At 31.0% G+C, this 13,304-nt stretch overlaps 1 protein-coding gene across 4 annotated transcripts in view; it reads right to left on the reverse strand.

Moving 5' to 3' along the window:
- Positions 1–13,304, reverse strand: part of LOC126749554 (uncharacterized) — a 56,595-nt gene that overhangs the window by 17,305 nt on the left and 25,986 nt on the right. The window contains exons 1-4 of one of the 4 annotated variants that reach the window (XM_050459272.1): positions 5,262–5,658; positions 3,730–4,020; positions 3,540–3,674; positions 3,310–3,468 (exon numbers count right to left, since the gene is read on the reverse strand). The exons of 2 other annotated variants lie outside the window; for them this stretch is intronic. In XM_050459272.1, coding sequence (XP_050315229.1) covers positions 3,611–3,674; positions 3,730–4,020; positions 5,262–5,398 — 492 coding nt within the window. In that variant the 5' untranslated portion in view covers positions 5,399–5,658 and the 3' untranslated portion in view covers positions 3,310–3,468; positions 3,540–3,610. Of the gene's footprint in view, positions 1–3,309; positions 3,469–3,539; positions 3,675–3,729; positions 4,021–5,261; positions 5,659–13,304 lie in introns of those variants that run through there. One more of the 4 variants, XM_050459266.1, reaches the window with a different exon arrangement.

Here is a 13,304-nt window from a genome sequence, read left to right on the forward strand (position 1 = left end):
AACTATGTGCAAGGTGCCCCTTTGCGAGGAGTACTTGGCAGTTTTTAAATGAAAGCTCTATCTTTAATAACAAAAAAGTTATGCAAAATTTTCGATCTAAAAAAGTACATGTTATTTGTAAAAAACCGAAATTTCAATTTTTCTCAAAAACTATAATTTTTTTCAATTTTGATAATTATGTGCAAGATGCCTCTTCGCTAGGAGTACTTAACAGTTTTTAAATGAAGGCTCTATCTTTAATAGCAAAAAAGTTATGCAAAATTTTCGATCTAAAAAAGTACATGTTAATTGTAAAAAACCGAAATTTCGATTTTTCTCAAAAACTATAATTTTTTCAATTTTGATAATTACGCGAAAGGTGCCCCTTCGCTAGGAGTACTTAACAGTTTTTAAATGAAAGCTCTATCTTTAATAACAAAAAAGTTATGCAAAATTTTCGATCTAAAAAAGTACATGTTAATTGTAAAAAACCGAAATTTCAATTTTTCTCAAAAACTATAATTTTTTCAATTTTGATAATTATGTGCAAGGTGCCCCTTCGCAAGGAGTACTTGACTGTTTTTAAATGAAAGCTCTATCTTTAATAACAAAAAAGTTATGCAAAATTTTCGATATAAAAAAGTACATGTTAATTGTAAAAAACCGAAATTTCGATTTTTTTCAAAAACTATAATTTTTTAAATTTTAATAATTATGTGCAAGATGCCTCTTCGCTAGGAGTACTTGACTGTTTTTAAATGAAAGCTCTATCTTTAATAACAAAAAAGTAATGCAAAATTTTCGATCTAAAAAAGTACATGTTAATCGTAAAAAACCGAAATTTCGATTTTTCTCAAAAACTATAATTTTTTCAATTTTGATAATTACGCGAAAGGTGCCCCTTCGCTAGGAGTACTTAACAGTTTTTAAATGAAAGCTCTATCTTTAATAACAAAAAAGTTATGCAAAATTTTCGATCTAAAAAAGTACATGTTAATTGTAAAAAACCGAAATTTCGATTTTTCTTAAAAACTATAATTTTTTTAATTTTGATAACTATGTGCAAGGTGCCCCTTTGCGAGGAGTACTTGGCAGTTTTTAAATGAAAGCTCTATCTTTAATAACAAAAAAGTTATGCAAAATTTTCGATCTAAAAAAGTACATGTTAATTGTAAAAAACCGAAATTTCGATTTTTCTCAAAAACTATAATTTTTTCAATTTTGATAATTACGCGAAAGGTGCCCCTTCGCTAGGAGTACTTAACAGTTTTTAAATGAAAGCTCTATCTTTAATAACAAAAAAGTTATGCAAAATTTTCGATCTAAAAAAGTACATGTTAATTGTAAAAAACCGAAATTTCGATTTTTCTTAAAAACTATAATTTTTTCAATTTTGATAATTATGTGCAAGGTGCCCCTTTGCGAGGAGTACTTGGCAGTTTTTAAATGAAAGCTCTATCTTTAATAACAAAAAAGTTATGCAAAATTTTCGATATAAAAAAGTACATGTTAATTGTAAAAAACCGAAATTTCGATTTTTTTCAAAAACTATAATTTTTTAAATTTTAATAATTATGTGCAAGATGCCTCTTCGCTAGGAGTACTTGACTGTTTTTAAATGAAAGCTCTATCTTTAATAACAAAAAAGTAATGCAAAATTTTCGATCTAAAAAAGTACATGTTAATCGTAAAAAACATAAATTACGATTTTTCTCAAAAACTATATTTTTTTCAATTTTGATAATTATGTGCAAGGTGCCCCTTTGCGAGGAGTACTTGGCAGTTTTTAAATGAAAGCTCTATCTTTAATAACAAAAAAGTAATGCAAAATTTTCGATCTAAAAAAGTACATGTTAATCGTAAAAAACCGAAATTTCGATTTTTCTCAAAAACTATAATTTTTTCAATTTTGATAATTACGCGAAAGGTGCCCCTTCGCTAGGAGTACTTAACAGTTTTTAAATGAAAGCTCTATCTTTAATAACAAAAAAGTTATGCAAAATTTTCGATCTAAAAAAGTACATGTTAATTTAAAAAACCGAAATTTCGATTTATTTCAAAGACTACAATTTTTTCAATTTTGATAATTATGTGCAAGGTGCCCCTTTGCGAGGAGTACTTGACTGTTTTTAAATGGAAGCTCTATCTTTAATAACAAAAAAGTTATGCAAAATTTTCGATCTAAAAAAGTACATGTTAATCGTAAAAAACCGAAATTTCGATTTTTCTCAAAAACTATAATTTTTTCAATTTTGATAATTACGCGAAAGGTGCCCCTTCGCTAGGAGTACTTAACAGTTTTTAAATGAAAGCTCTATCTTTAATAACAAAAAAGTTATGCAAAATTTTCGATCTAAAAAAGTACATGTTAATTGTAAAAAACCGATATTTCGATTTTTCTCAAAAACTATAATTTTTTTAATTTTGATAATTATGTGCAAGGTGCCCCTTTGCGAGGAGTACTTGGCAGTTTTTAAATGAAAGCTCTATCTTTAATAACAAAAAAAATATGCAAAATTTTCGATCCAAAAAAGTACATGTTAATTGTAAAAAACCAAAATTTCGATTTTTCTCAAAAACTATAATTTTTTCAATTTTAATAATTATGTGCAAGGTGCCCCTTCGCTAGGAGTACTTGACTGTTTTTAAATGAAAGCTCTATCTTTAATAACAAAAAAGTTATGCAAAATTTTCGATCTAAAAAAGTACATGTTAATCGTAAAAAACCTAAATTTCGATTTTTCTCAAAAACCATAATTTTTTCAATTTTGATAATTATGTGCAAGGTGCCCCTTTGCGAGGAGTACTTGGCAGTTTTTAAATGAAAGCTCTATCTTTAATAACAAAAAAGTTATGCAAAATTTTCGATCTAAAAAAGTACATGTTAATCGTAAAAAACATAAATTTCGATTTTTCTCAAAAACTATATTTTTTTCAATTTTGATAATTATGTGCAAGGTGCCCCTTTGCATGGAGTACTTGACAGTTTTTAAATGAAAGCTCTATCTTTAATAACAAAAAAGTTATGCAAAATTTTAAAACTAATAAACTTTGTGAAATTTCAGTTTTTCCACGTTTCAAGTTTTTTTTTACAATGAGTGCGACAGAGATAAACTTATAAGCTACAAAGTCCACCCACAAGTCAGTTTTGACCCCTGTTGACTTTTTTTAAATTTTCTTACTAAAAACTGATTTAAAAGACTTAATCGTACTATCCCCCTAGCACATTCCGTTCTACAATAATTATAAAAACAAACACGATATAGCTTGACTTGCCTTAATCCTAACTTCTTCTGACTCGTCTTGCATCAGTCTGTTCAGTTAATCACAGACAGTTTCCAGTGAAACTTTCGGTTTATTCTCGGGTAGTAGTTCGGCGTAGAACAAACCGATGACAAGGGCGGGATTGGCCCTTAGACGCCACCTTTAAACCAACTCGTCCTCGATTTGACCCCCAAATAACCTTGATATCTTTGATTCCATAAATCCCTAATTAAATTCAAAATATATCACAGACGAACTGCATGAATATTACATTTAAGGTGCTGCCATTTACTTACCATGCGTTTAATTAACTCCCCAATAAAATCCGTGAACATCAAGTCGGTGTCATCGCCCAAACACTCCTGGATCATGCGGTATACCTCCGGAAAATCCAGATAAGGGCCAACCTTCTGCATTGTACTTTTACAGGCCTAAATGGGGTCCATGCATGAGTTAAGTGAGTAAAATGATCCAAAAAAGTCATACCTTGACAATATACACGTCTGGAGCGCATAGATGCAAGAGTAAAGTGATGAGGTTCCCTTGGATCTCACTCGATCCTTGAATGCCTCCAAATTGGTCTCCTGGCCAAAGGATGTTGCCAGATCTCCTAATAACTGGATCAAGGATCTCCTTAGACGTGGATCCTCTTGACTGAATAGCAACTTGATCCTCACTGCTCCGGTAACTTGAAAGGAACTGAATTTGTACCCTGGCAAACTGTTCAGGAGTTTCGAGAAGGATTGCAGGGACTCCAGGATCAGCTCGCTTTCGTTCCTAGATAAGGAAGAATAGGTCGATCATTTTGTAAATGATTATATTAAGAGTAGAACCTTTCAAGGAACCTACAGTTGAGTAGCTCGTTGTCGAGTTATTTCTTCGGGTCCTATTTATTTATTAAGAAATAAATCCTGGAATTTTTACTGAATTGACTTAGAAAATGGACAATATTGATAATGTGGACTAAAAACTCATTAAAATCCATATCGAGATTTGATCACCAGAAACAAAGTCTGTGATAATCACAGGAAAGCTTGCCGGTCAATAAAATCAATCAATTAATAAATTGTCACTGCCAAAATTAGATGTTTTATTTGTAATTCTCATGGTAGAGATTTATTCAAAGTAAGTATATGTAAACGGAATCCAGGTATTTGAGGTTTTTAAAGAAAAAGAGAGAGAAGAAGAAGAAGAAAAAGAAGAAGCAGAAGAAACTTTGGGTTCAACTGCTTGTAAAAAATCAATAATTTTGTCCAGGCATTTAAAAAAGAGGAAGAAGGAGAAGAGAAGTAGAATGTAGCCAAAGTGCGAGAGAAATGAGGGAGGGAAAGGGATAGACAATGAGACGCCCACAGGAGTGGAGGAAACCAGAGGGTTGTCTGTCCATTTTCCTACCTCGTTTCCCTCTCACACTCGTTACTGCTACTTCTCTTCTTCTTCTTCTTTTTCAACGGTGTCAAATACTCGGAAGAAGTTATTGATTTGCCAAACCTGCCATTCTGCCCATCATTTGGGCACCTTATAACAATAAATGTTTTTTTTGGACTTTTATTGTAATGGGATTTTTAGTCCCGAGGGTTCGTATGTCAAAGAAACCACTTATGTCGGGAAATCTCAGTTAATTCACCTCAGTTATGGGCTTAGTTTTAACACCTTTTAATAACAAAATAGATAACATAAATTGCTAGCCAAGAAACAGGACAGTTGTAACCTTACCTATTAATAATAAAAGCACTGACCCGGATTAAAACCTTTTAACGGAACCACGGAGTCAAAAGCGCCATACTTCTTTATTAAATGGTGATAAACGAAGTAATAATCATACGAATACTCCGAGCAGAAATGTAGGGTTTAAGGAATGTCACACATTTCCACAAATAAATAAAAAATTTAAGACGCCCGATATTCTAATAGAACGAACTATAGCAAATTTAGAGGTCGTTTCGCTACATTATATATTTTGTTTGTGGTTTGATATTTTTTTTTAATTTTCAAAATTTTTAAGTTAAGAAACTTACCCCAAATTGTTATAATCCAAACAGTCCATTAAAATGCCCAGTATCTGATTGCAGTACCGCACCACGAGCTCCTTATTCAAATTCTCCGGGGCATACCCCGAACTTCCGCACCCAGCAGCTCTGGTCCAGCTGGACATCCAAAATCATCTCCAATAGGTTTTCTATTAAAACCACCTGTTTGCTCTCTACATTGTCCTTGATCAAGTAGGTAAAGAAAGCGACCACTACCGTCCACTGAGGTATCAGGTCCGACCGAATACTGGGCCCATAAAGGAGGCGATCCATGACAAAGTGTGCTACATGTCTGCACATACGTCCCCCACCACTGTTTCGGTCATTTTTAGAAAGAGAAGTTAGTCCTGGTCGTTGCAGAGAGAGCTGGAGAATAAAAGATATGCTCACATGTGAACGAGTGAGTCAACCCATATCCCCCACCCGCCCCACACTGTTTATCAGTAAGAAATTATATACCCCCCCCTCTTTCAAATTTTTTCATAATTTTTTTTTATTCGAATTCCAACTAACTATAACAGCGGATTATTCTGATCACCTAGATTACGAAAACACCGGGTTATAACAGGATCCGAGCAGAACTAAGGAGCCTTCAAAGTTTGGGTTTTTTCATTTTTCGGGTATACCCCCCCGTATCGAATTTTTTCACCAAAAATTGATTTTTTCGAAATCAAACTAAGTATACCAGCGTCTTATTCTGATCACCTAGATTACGAAATCACCGGGTTATAACAGGATCCGAACAGAACTAAGGGAATGAGAGCACTTTGAAAATCCTGAAAAAGTCGTTTTCGACGTCCGTTTTTGAGGCCAAAAATGGGCTACAAAAATGCCATATCTCGGCTCTCGTAGAAGCTACGACCTTGCGGATGGTCTCGTTGCATTCAGAAGGACCAAACTAAGACAAAACCGTTGGAATTTTCACGATAGCTCATATAGGAGCCGAGATATGAGCCTTCAAAATTTGGGTTTTTTCATTTTTCGGGTATACCCCCCCGTATCGAATTTTTTCACCAAAAATTGATTTTTTCGAAATCAAACTAAGTATACCAGCGTCTTATTCTGATCAACTAGATTACGAAAACACCGGGTTATAACAGGATCCGAGCAGAACTAAGGAAATGAGAGCACTTTGAAAATCCTGAAAAAGTCGTTTTCGACGTCCGTTTTTGAGGCCGAAAATGGGCTACAAAAATGCCATATCTCGGCTCTCGTAGAAGCTACGACCTTGCGGATGGTCTCGTTGGATTCAGAAGGAAGAAACTAAGACAAAACCGTTGGAATTTTCCCGATAGCTCATATACAAGCCGAGATATGAGCCTTCAAAGTTTGGGTTTCTTCATTTTTCGGGTATACCCCCCCGTATCGAATTTTTTCACCAAAAATTGATTTTTTTCAAAGTCAAACTAAGTATACCAGCGTCTTATTCTGATCACCTAGATTACGAAAACACCGGGTTATAACAGGATCCGAGCAGAACTAAGGGAATGAGAGCACTTTGAAAATCCTGAAAAAGTCGTTTTCGACGTCCGTTTTTGAGGCCAAAAATGGGCAACAAAAATGCCATATCTCAGCTCTTGTAAAAGCTACGACCTTGCGGATGGTCTCGATGGATTCAGAAGGACGAAACTAAGACAAAACCGTTGGAATTTTCCCGATAGCTCATATACAAGCCGAGATATGAGCCTTCAAAGTTTGGGTTTCTTCATTTTTCGGGTATACCCCCCCGTATCGAATTTTTTCACCAAAAATTGATTTTTTCGAAATCAAACTAAGTATACCAGCGTCTTATTCTGATCACCTAGATTACGAAAACACCGGGTTATAACAGGATCCGAGCAGAACTAAGGGAATGAGAGCACTTTGAAAATCCTGAAAAAGTCGTTTTCGACGTCCGTTTTTGAGGCCAAAAATGGGCTACAAAAATGCCATATCTCGGCTCTCGTAGAAGCTACGACCTTGCGGGTGGTCTCGTTGGATTCAGAAGGAAGAAACTAAGACAAAACCGTTGGAATTTTCCCGATAGCTCATATACAAGCCGAGATATGAGCCTTCAAAGTTTGGGTTTCTTCATTTTTCGGGTATACCCCCCCGTATCGAATTTTTTCACCAAAAATTGATTTTTTCGAAATCAAACTAAGTATACCAGCGTCTTATTCTGATCACCTAGATTACGAAAACACCGGGTTATAACAGGATCCGAGCAGAACTAAGGGAATGAGAGCACTTTGAAAATCCTGAAAAAGTCGTTTTCGACGTCCGTTTTTGAGGCCAAAAATGGGCTACAAAAATGCCATATCTCGGCTCTCGTAGAAGCTACAATCTTGCGGATGGTCTCGTGGGATTCAGAAGGACGAAACTAAGACAAAACCGTTGGAATTTTCACGATAGCTCCCATAGAAGCCGAGATATGAGCCTTCAAAATTTTCGATCTAAAAAAGTACATGTTAATTGTAAAAAACCGAAATTTCGATTTTTCTCAAAAACTATAATTTTTTTCAATTTTGATAATTATGTGCAAGGTGCCCCTTCGCTAGGAGTACCTGACTGTTTTTAAATGAAAGCTCTATCTTTAATAACAAAAAAGTTATGCAACATTTTCGATCTAAAAAAGTACATGTTAATTGTAAAAAACCGAAATTTCGATTTTTTTCAAAAACTATAATTTTTTCAATTTTAATAATTATGTGCAAGGTGCTCCTTTGCCAGGAGTGCTTGGCAGTTTTTAAATGAAAGCTTTATCTTTAATAACAAAAAAGGTATGCAAAATTTTCGATCTAAAAAAGTACATGTTATTTGTAAAAAACCGAAATTTCGATTTTTTTCAAAAACTATAATTTTTTAGATTTTGATTATTACGTACAAAGTGCCCCTTTGCCAGGAGTGCTTGGCAGTTTTTAAATAGAAGCTCTATCTTTAATAACAAAAAAGTTATGCAAAATTTTCTATCTAAAAAAGTACATGTTAATCGTAAAAAACCGAAATTTCGATTTTTCTCAAAAACTATAATTTTTTCAATTTTGATAATTATGTGCAAGGTGCCCCTTTGCGAGGAGTACTTGGCAGTTCTTAAATGAAAGCTCTATCTTTAATAACAAAAAAGGTATGCAAAATTTTCGATCTAAAAAAGTACATGTTAATTGTAAAAAACCGAAATTTCGATTTTTCTCAAAAACTATAATTTTTTCAATTTTGATAATTATGTGCAAGGTGCCCCTTCGCTAGGAGTACTTGACTGTTTTTAAATGAAAGCTCTATCTTTAATAACAAAAAAGTAATGCAAAATTTTCGATCTAAAAAAGTACATGTTAATTGTAAAAAACCGAAATTTCGATTTTTCTCAAAAACTATAATTTTTTCAATTTTGATAATTATGTGCAAGGTGCCCCTTCGCTAGGAGTACTTGACTGTTTTTAAATGAAAGCTCTATCTTTAATAACAAAAAAGTTATGCAAAATTTTCGATATAAAAAAGTACATGTTAATTGTAAAAAACCGAAATTTCGATTTTTTTCAAAAACTATAATTTTTTAAATTTTAATAATTATGTGCAAGATGCCTCTTCGCTAGGAGTACTTAACAGTTTTTAAATGAAGGCTCTATCTTTAATAGCAAAAAAGTTATGCAAAATTTTCGATCTAAAAAAGTACATGTTAATTGTAAAAAACCGAAATTTAGATTTTTTTCAAAAACTACAATTTTTTTAGTTTTTGATTATTACGTACAAGGTGCCCCTTTGCAAGGAGTACTTGGCAGTTTTTAAATGAAAGGTCTATCTTTAATAACAAAAAAGTTATGCAAGATTTTCGATCTAAAAAAGTACATGTTAATTGTAAAAAACCGAAATTTCGATTTTTCTCAAAAACTATAATTTTTTCAATTTTGATAATTACGCGAAAGGTGCCCCTTCGCTAGGAGTACTTAACAGTTTTTAAATGAAAGCTCTATCTTTAATAACAAAAAAGTTATGCAAAATTTTCGATCTAAAAAAGTACATGTTAATTGTAAAAAACCGAAATTTCGATTTTTCTCAAAAACTATAATTTTTTCAATTTTGATAATTATGTGCAAGGTGCCCCTTCGCTAGGAGTACTTGACTGTTTTTAAATGAAAGCTCTATCTTTAATAACAAAAAAGTTATGCAAAATTTTCGATATAAAAAAGTACATGTTAATTGTAAAAAACCGAAATTTCGATTTTTTCAAAAACTATAATTTTTTAAATTTTAATAATTATGTGCAAGATGCCTCTTCGCTAGGAGTACTTAACAGTTTTTAAATGAAGGCTCTATCTTTAATAGCAAAAAAGTTATGCAAAATTTTCGATCTAAAAAAGTACATGTTAATTGTAAAAAACCGAAATTTCGATTTTTCTCAAAAACTATAATTTTTTCAATTTTGATAATTACGCGAAAGGTGCCCCTTCGCTAGGAGTACTTAACAGTTTTTAAATGAAAGCTCTATCTTTAATAACAAAAAAGTTATGCAAAATTTTCGATCTAAAAAAGTACATGTTAATTGTAAAAAACCGAAATTTCGATTTTTCTCAAAAACTATAATTTTTTCAATTTTGATAATTATGTGCAAGGTGCCCCTTTGCGAGGAGTACTTGGCAGTTTTTAAATGAAAGCTCTATCTTTAATAACAAAAAAGTTATGCAAAATTTTCGATATAAAAAAGTACATGTTAATTGTAAAAAACCGAAATTTCGATTTTTTTCAAAAACTATAATTTTTTAAATTTTAATAATTATGTGCAAGATGCCTCTTCGCTAGGAGTACTTGACTGTTTTTAAATGAAAGCTCTATCTTTAATAACAAAAAAGTAATGCAAAATTTTCGATCTAAAAAAGTACATGTTAATTGTAAAAAACCGAAATTTCGATTTTTCTTAAAAACTATAATTTTTTCAATTTTGATAATTATGTGCAAGGTGCCCCTTTGCGAGGAGTACTTGGCAGTTTTTAAATGAAAGCTCTATCTTTAATAACAAAAAAGTTATGCAAAATTTTCGATATAAAAAAGTACATGTTAATTGTAAAAAACCGAAATTTCGATTTTTTTCAAAAACTATAATTTTTTAAATTTTAATAATTATGTGCAAGATGCCTCTTCGCTAGGAGTACTTGACTGTTTTTAAATGAAAGCTCTATCTTTAATAACAAAAAAGTAATGCAAAATTTTCGATCTAAAAAAGTACATGTTAATCGTAAAAAACCGAAATTTCGATTTTTCTCAAAAACTATAATTTTTTCAATTTTGATAATTACGCGAAAGGTGCCCCTTCGCTAGGAGTACTTAACAGTTTTTAAATGAAAGCTCTATCTTTAATAACAAAAAAGTTATGCAAAATTTTCGATCTAAAAAAGTACATGTTAATTGTAAAAAACCGAAATTTCGATTTTTCTCAAAAACTATAATTTTTTCAATTTTGATAATTATGTGCAAGGTGCCCCTTTGCGAGGAGTACTTGGCAGTTTTTAAATGAAAGCTCTATCTTTAATAACAAAAAAGTTATGCAAAATTTTCGATCTAAAAAAGTACATGTTAATTTAAAAAACCGAAATTTCGATTTATTTCAAAGACTACAATTTTTTCAATTTTGATAATTATGTGCAAGGTGCCCCTTTGCGAGGAGTACTTGACTGTTTTTAAATGGAAGCTCTATCTTTAATAACAAAAAAGTTATGCAAAATTTTCTATCTAAAAAAGTACATGTTAATTGTAAAAAACCGAAATTTCGATTTTTTTCAAAAACTATAATTTTTTCAATTTTGATAATTATGTGCAAGGTGCCCCTTCGCTAGGAGTACTTGACTGTTTTTAAATGAAAGCTCTATCTTTAATAACAAAAAAGTTATGCAAAATTTTCGATATAAAAAAGTACATGTTAATTGTAAAAAACCGAAATTTCGATTTTTTTCAAAAACTATAATTTTTTAAATTTTAATAATTATGTGCAAGATGCCTCTTCGCTAGGAGTACTTAACAGTTTTTAAATGAAGGCTCTATCTTTAATAGCAAAAAAGTTATGCAAAATTTTCGATCTAAAAAAGTACATGTTAATTGTAAAAAACCGAAATTTAGATTTTTTTCAAAAACTACAATTTTTTTAGTTTTTGATTATTACGTACAAGGTGCCCCTTTGCAAGGAGTACTTGGCAGTTTTTAAATGAAAGGTCTATCTTTAATAACAAAAAAGTTATGCAAGATTTTCGATCTAAAAAAGTACATGTTAATTGTAAAAAACCGAAATTTCGATTTTTCTCAAAAACTATAATTTTTTCAATTTTGATAATTACGCGAAAGGTGCCCCTTCGCTAGGAGTACTTAACAGTTTTTAAATGAAAGCTCTATCTTTAATAACAAAAAAGTTATGCAAAATTTTCGATCTAAAAAAGTACATGTTAATTGTAAAAAACCGAAATTTCGATTTTTCTCAAAAACTATAATTTTTTCAATTTTGATAATTATGTGCAAGGTGCCCCTTCGCTAGGAGTACTTGACTGTTTTTAAATGAAAGCTCTATCTTTAATAACAAAAAAGTTATGCAAAATTTTCGATATAAAAAAGTACATGTTAATTGTAAAAAACCGAAATTTCGATTTTTTCAAAAACTATAATTTTTTCAATTTTGATAATTACGCGAAAGGTGCCCCTTCGCTAGGAGTACTTAACAGTTTTTAAATGAAAGCTCTATCTTTAATAACAAAAAAGTTATGCAAAATTTTCGATCTAAAAAAGTACATGTTAATTGTAAAAAACCGAAATTTCGATTTTTCTCAAAAACTATAATTTTTTCAATTTTGATAATTATGTGCAAGGTGCCCCTTTGCGAGGAGTACTTGGCAGTTTTTAAATGAAAGCTCTATCTTTAATAACAAAAAAGTTATGCAAAATTTTCGATCTAAAAAAGTACATGTTAATTTAAAAAACCGAAATTTCGATTTATTTCAAAGACTACAATTTTTTCAATTTTGATAATTATGTGCAAGGTGCCCCTTTGCGAGGAGTACTTGACTGTTTTTAAATGGAAGCTCTATCTTTAATAACAAAAAAGTTATGCAAAATTTTCTATCTAAAAAAGTACATGTTAATCGTAAAAAACCGAAATTTCGATTTTTCTCAAAAACTATAATTTTTTCAATTTTGATAATTACGCGAAAGGTGCCCCTTCGCTAGGAGTACTTAACAGTTTTTTAATGAAAGCTCTATCTTTAATAACAAAAAAGTTATGCAAAATTTTCTATCTAAAAAATTACATGCTAATCGTAAAAAACCGAAATTTCGATTTTTCTCAAAAACTATAATTTTTTCAATTTTGATAATTATGTGCAAGGTGCCCCTTCGCTAGGAGTACTTGACTGTTTTTAAATGAAAGCTCTATCTTTAATAACAAAAAAGTAATGCAAAATTTTCGATCTAAAAAAGTACATGTTAATTGTAAAAAACCGAAATTTCGATTTTTCTCAAAAACTATAATTTTTTCAATTTTGATAATTATGTGCAAGGTGCCCCTTCGCTAGGAGTACTTGACTGTTTTTAAATGAAAGCTCTATCTTTAATAACAAAAAAGTTATGCAAAATTTTCGATATAAAAAAGTACATGTTAATTGTAAAAAACCGAAATTTCGATTTTTTTCAAAAACTATAATTTTTTAAATTTTAATAATTATGTGCAAGATGCCTCTTCGCTAGGAGTACTTAACAGTTTTTAAATGAAGGCTCTATCTTTAATAGCAAAAAAGTTATGCAAAATTTTCGATCTAAAAAAGTACATGTTAATTGTAAAAAACCGAAATTTAGATTTTTTTCAAAAACTACAATTTTTTTAGTTTTTGATTATTACGTACAAGGTGCCCCTTTGCGAGGAGTACTTGGCAGTTTTTAAATGAAAGGTCTATCTTTAATAACAAAAAAGTAATGCAAAATTTTCGATCTAAAAAAGTACATGTTAATCGTAAAAAACCGAAATTTCGATTTTTCTCAAAAACTATAATTTTTTCAATTTTGATAATTACGCGAAAGGTGCCC

This window comes from Anthonomus grandis, unplaced genomic scaffold (assembly GCF_022605725.1).
Source record: "Anthonomus grandis grandis unplaced genomic scaffold, icAntGran1.3 ctg00000301.1, whole genome shotgun sequence".
Taxonomy (NCBI): Eukaryota; Metazoa; Arthropoda; class Insecta; order Coleoptera; family Curculionidae; genus Anthonomus; species Anthonomus grandis.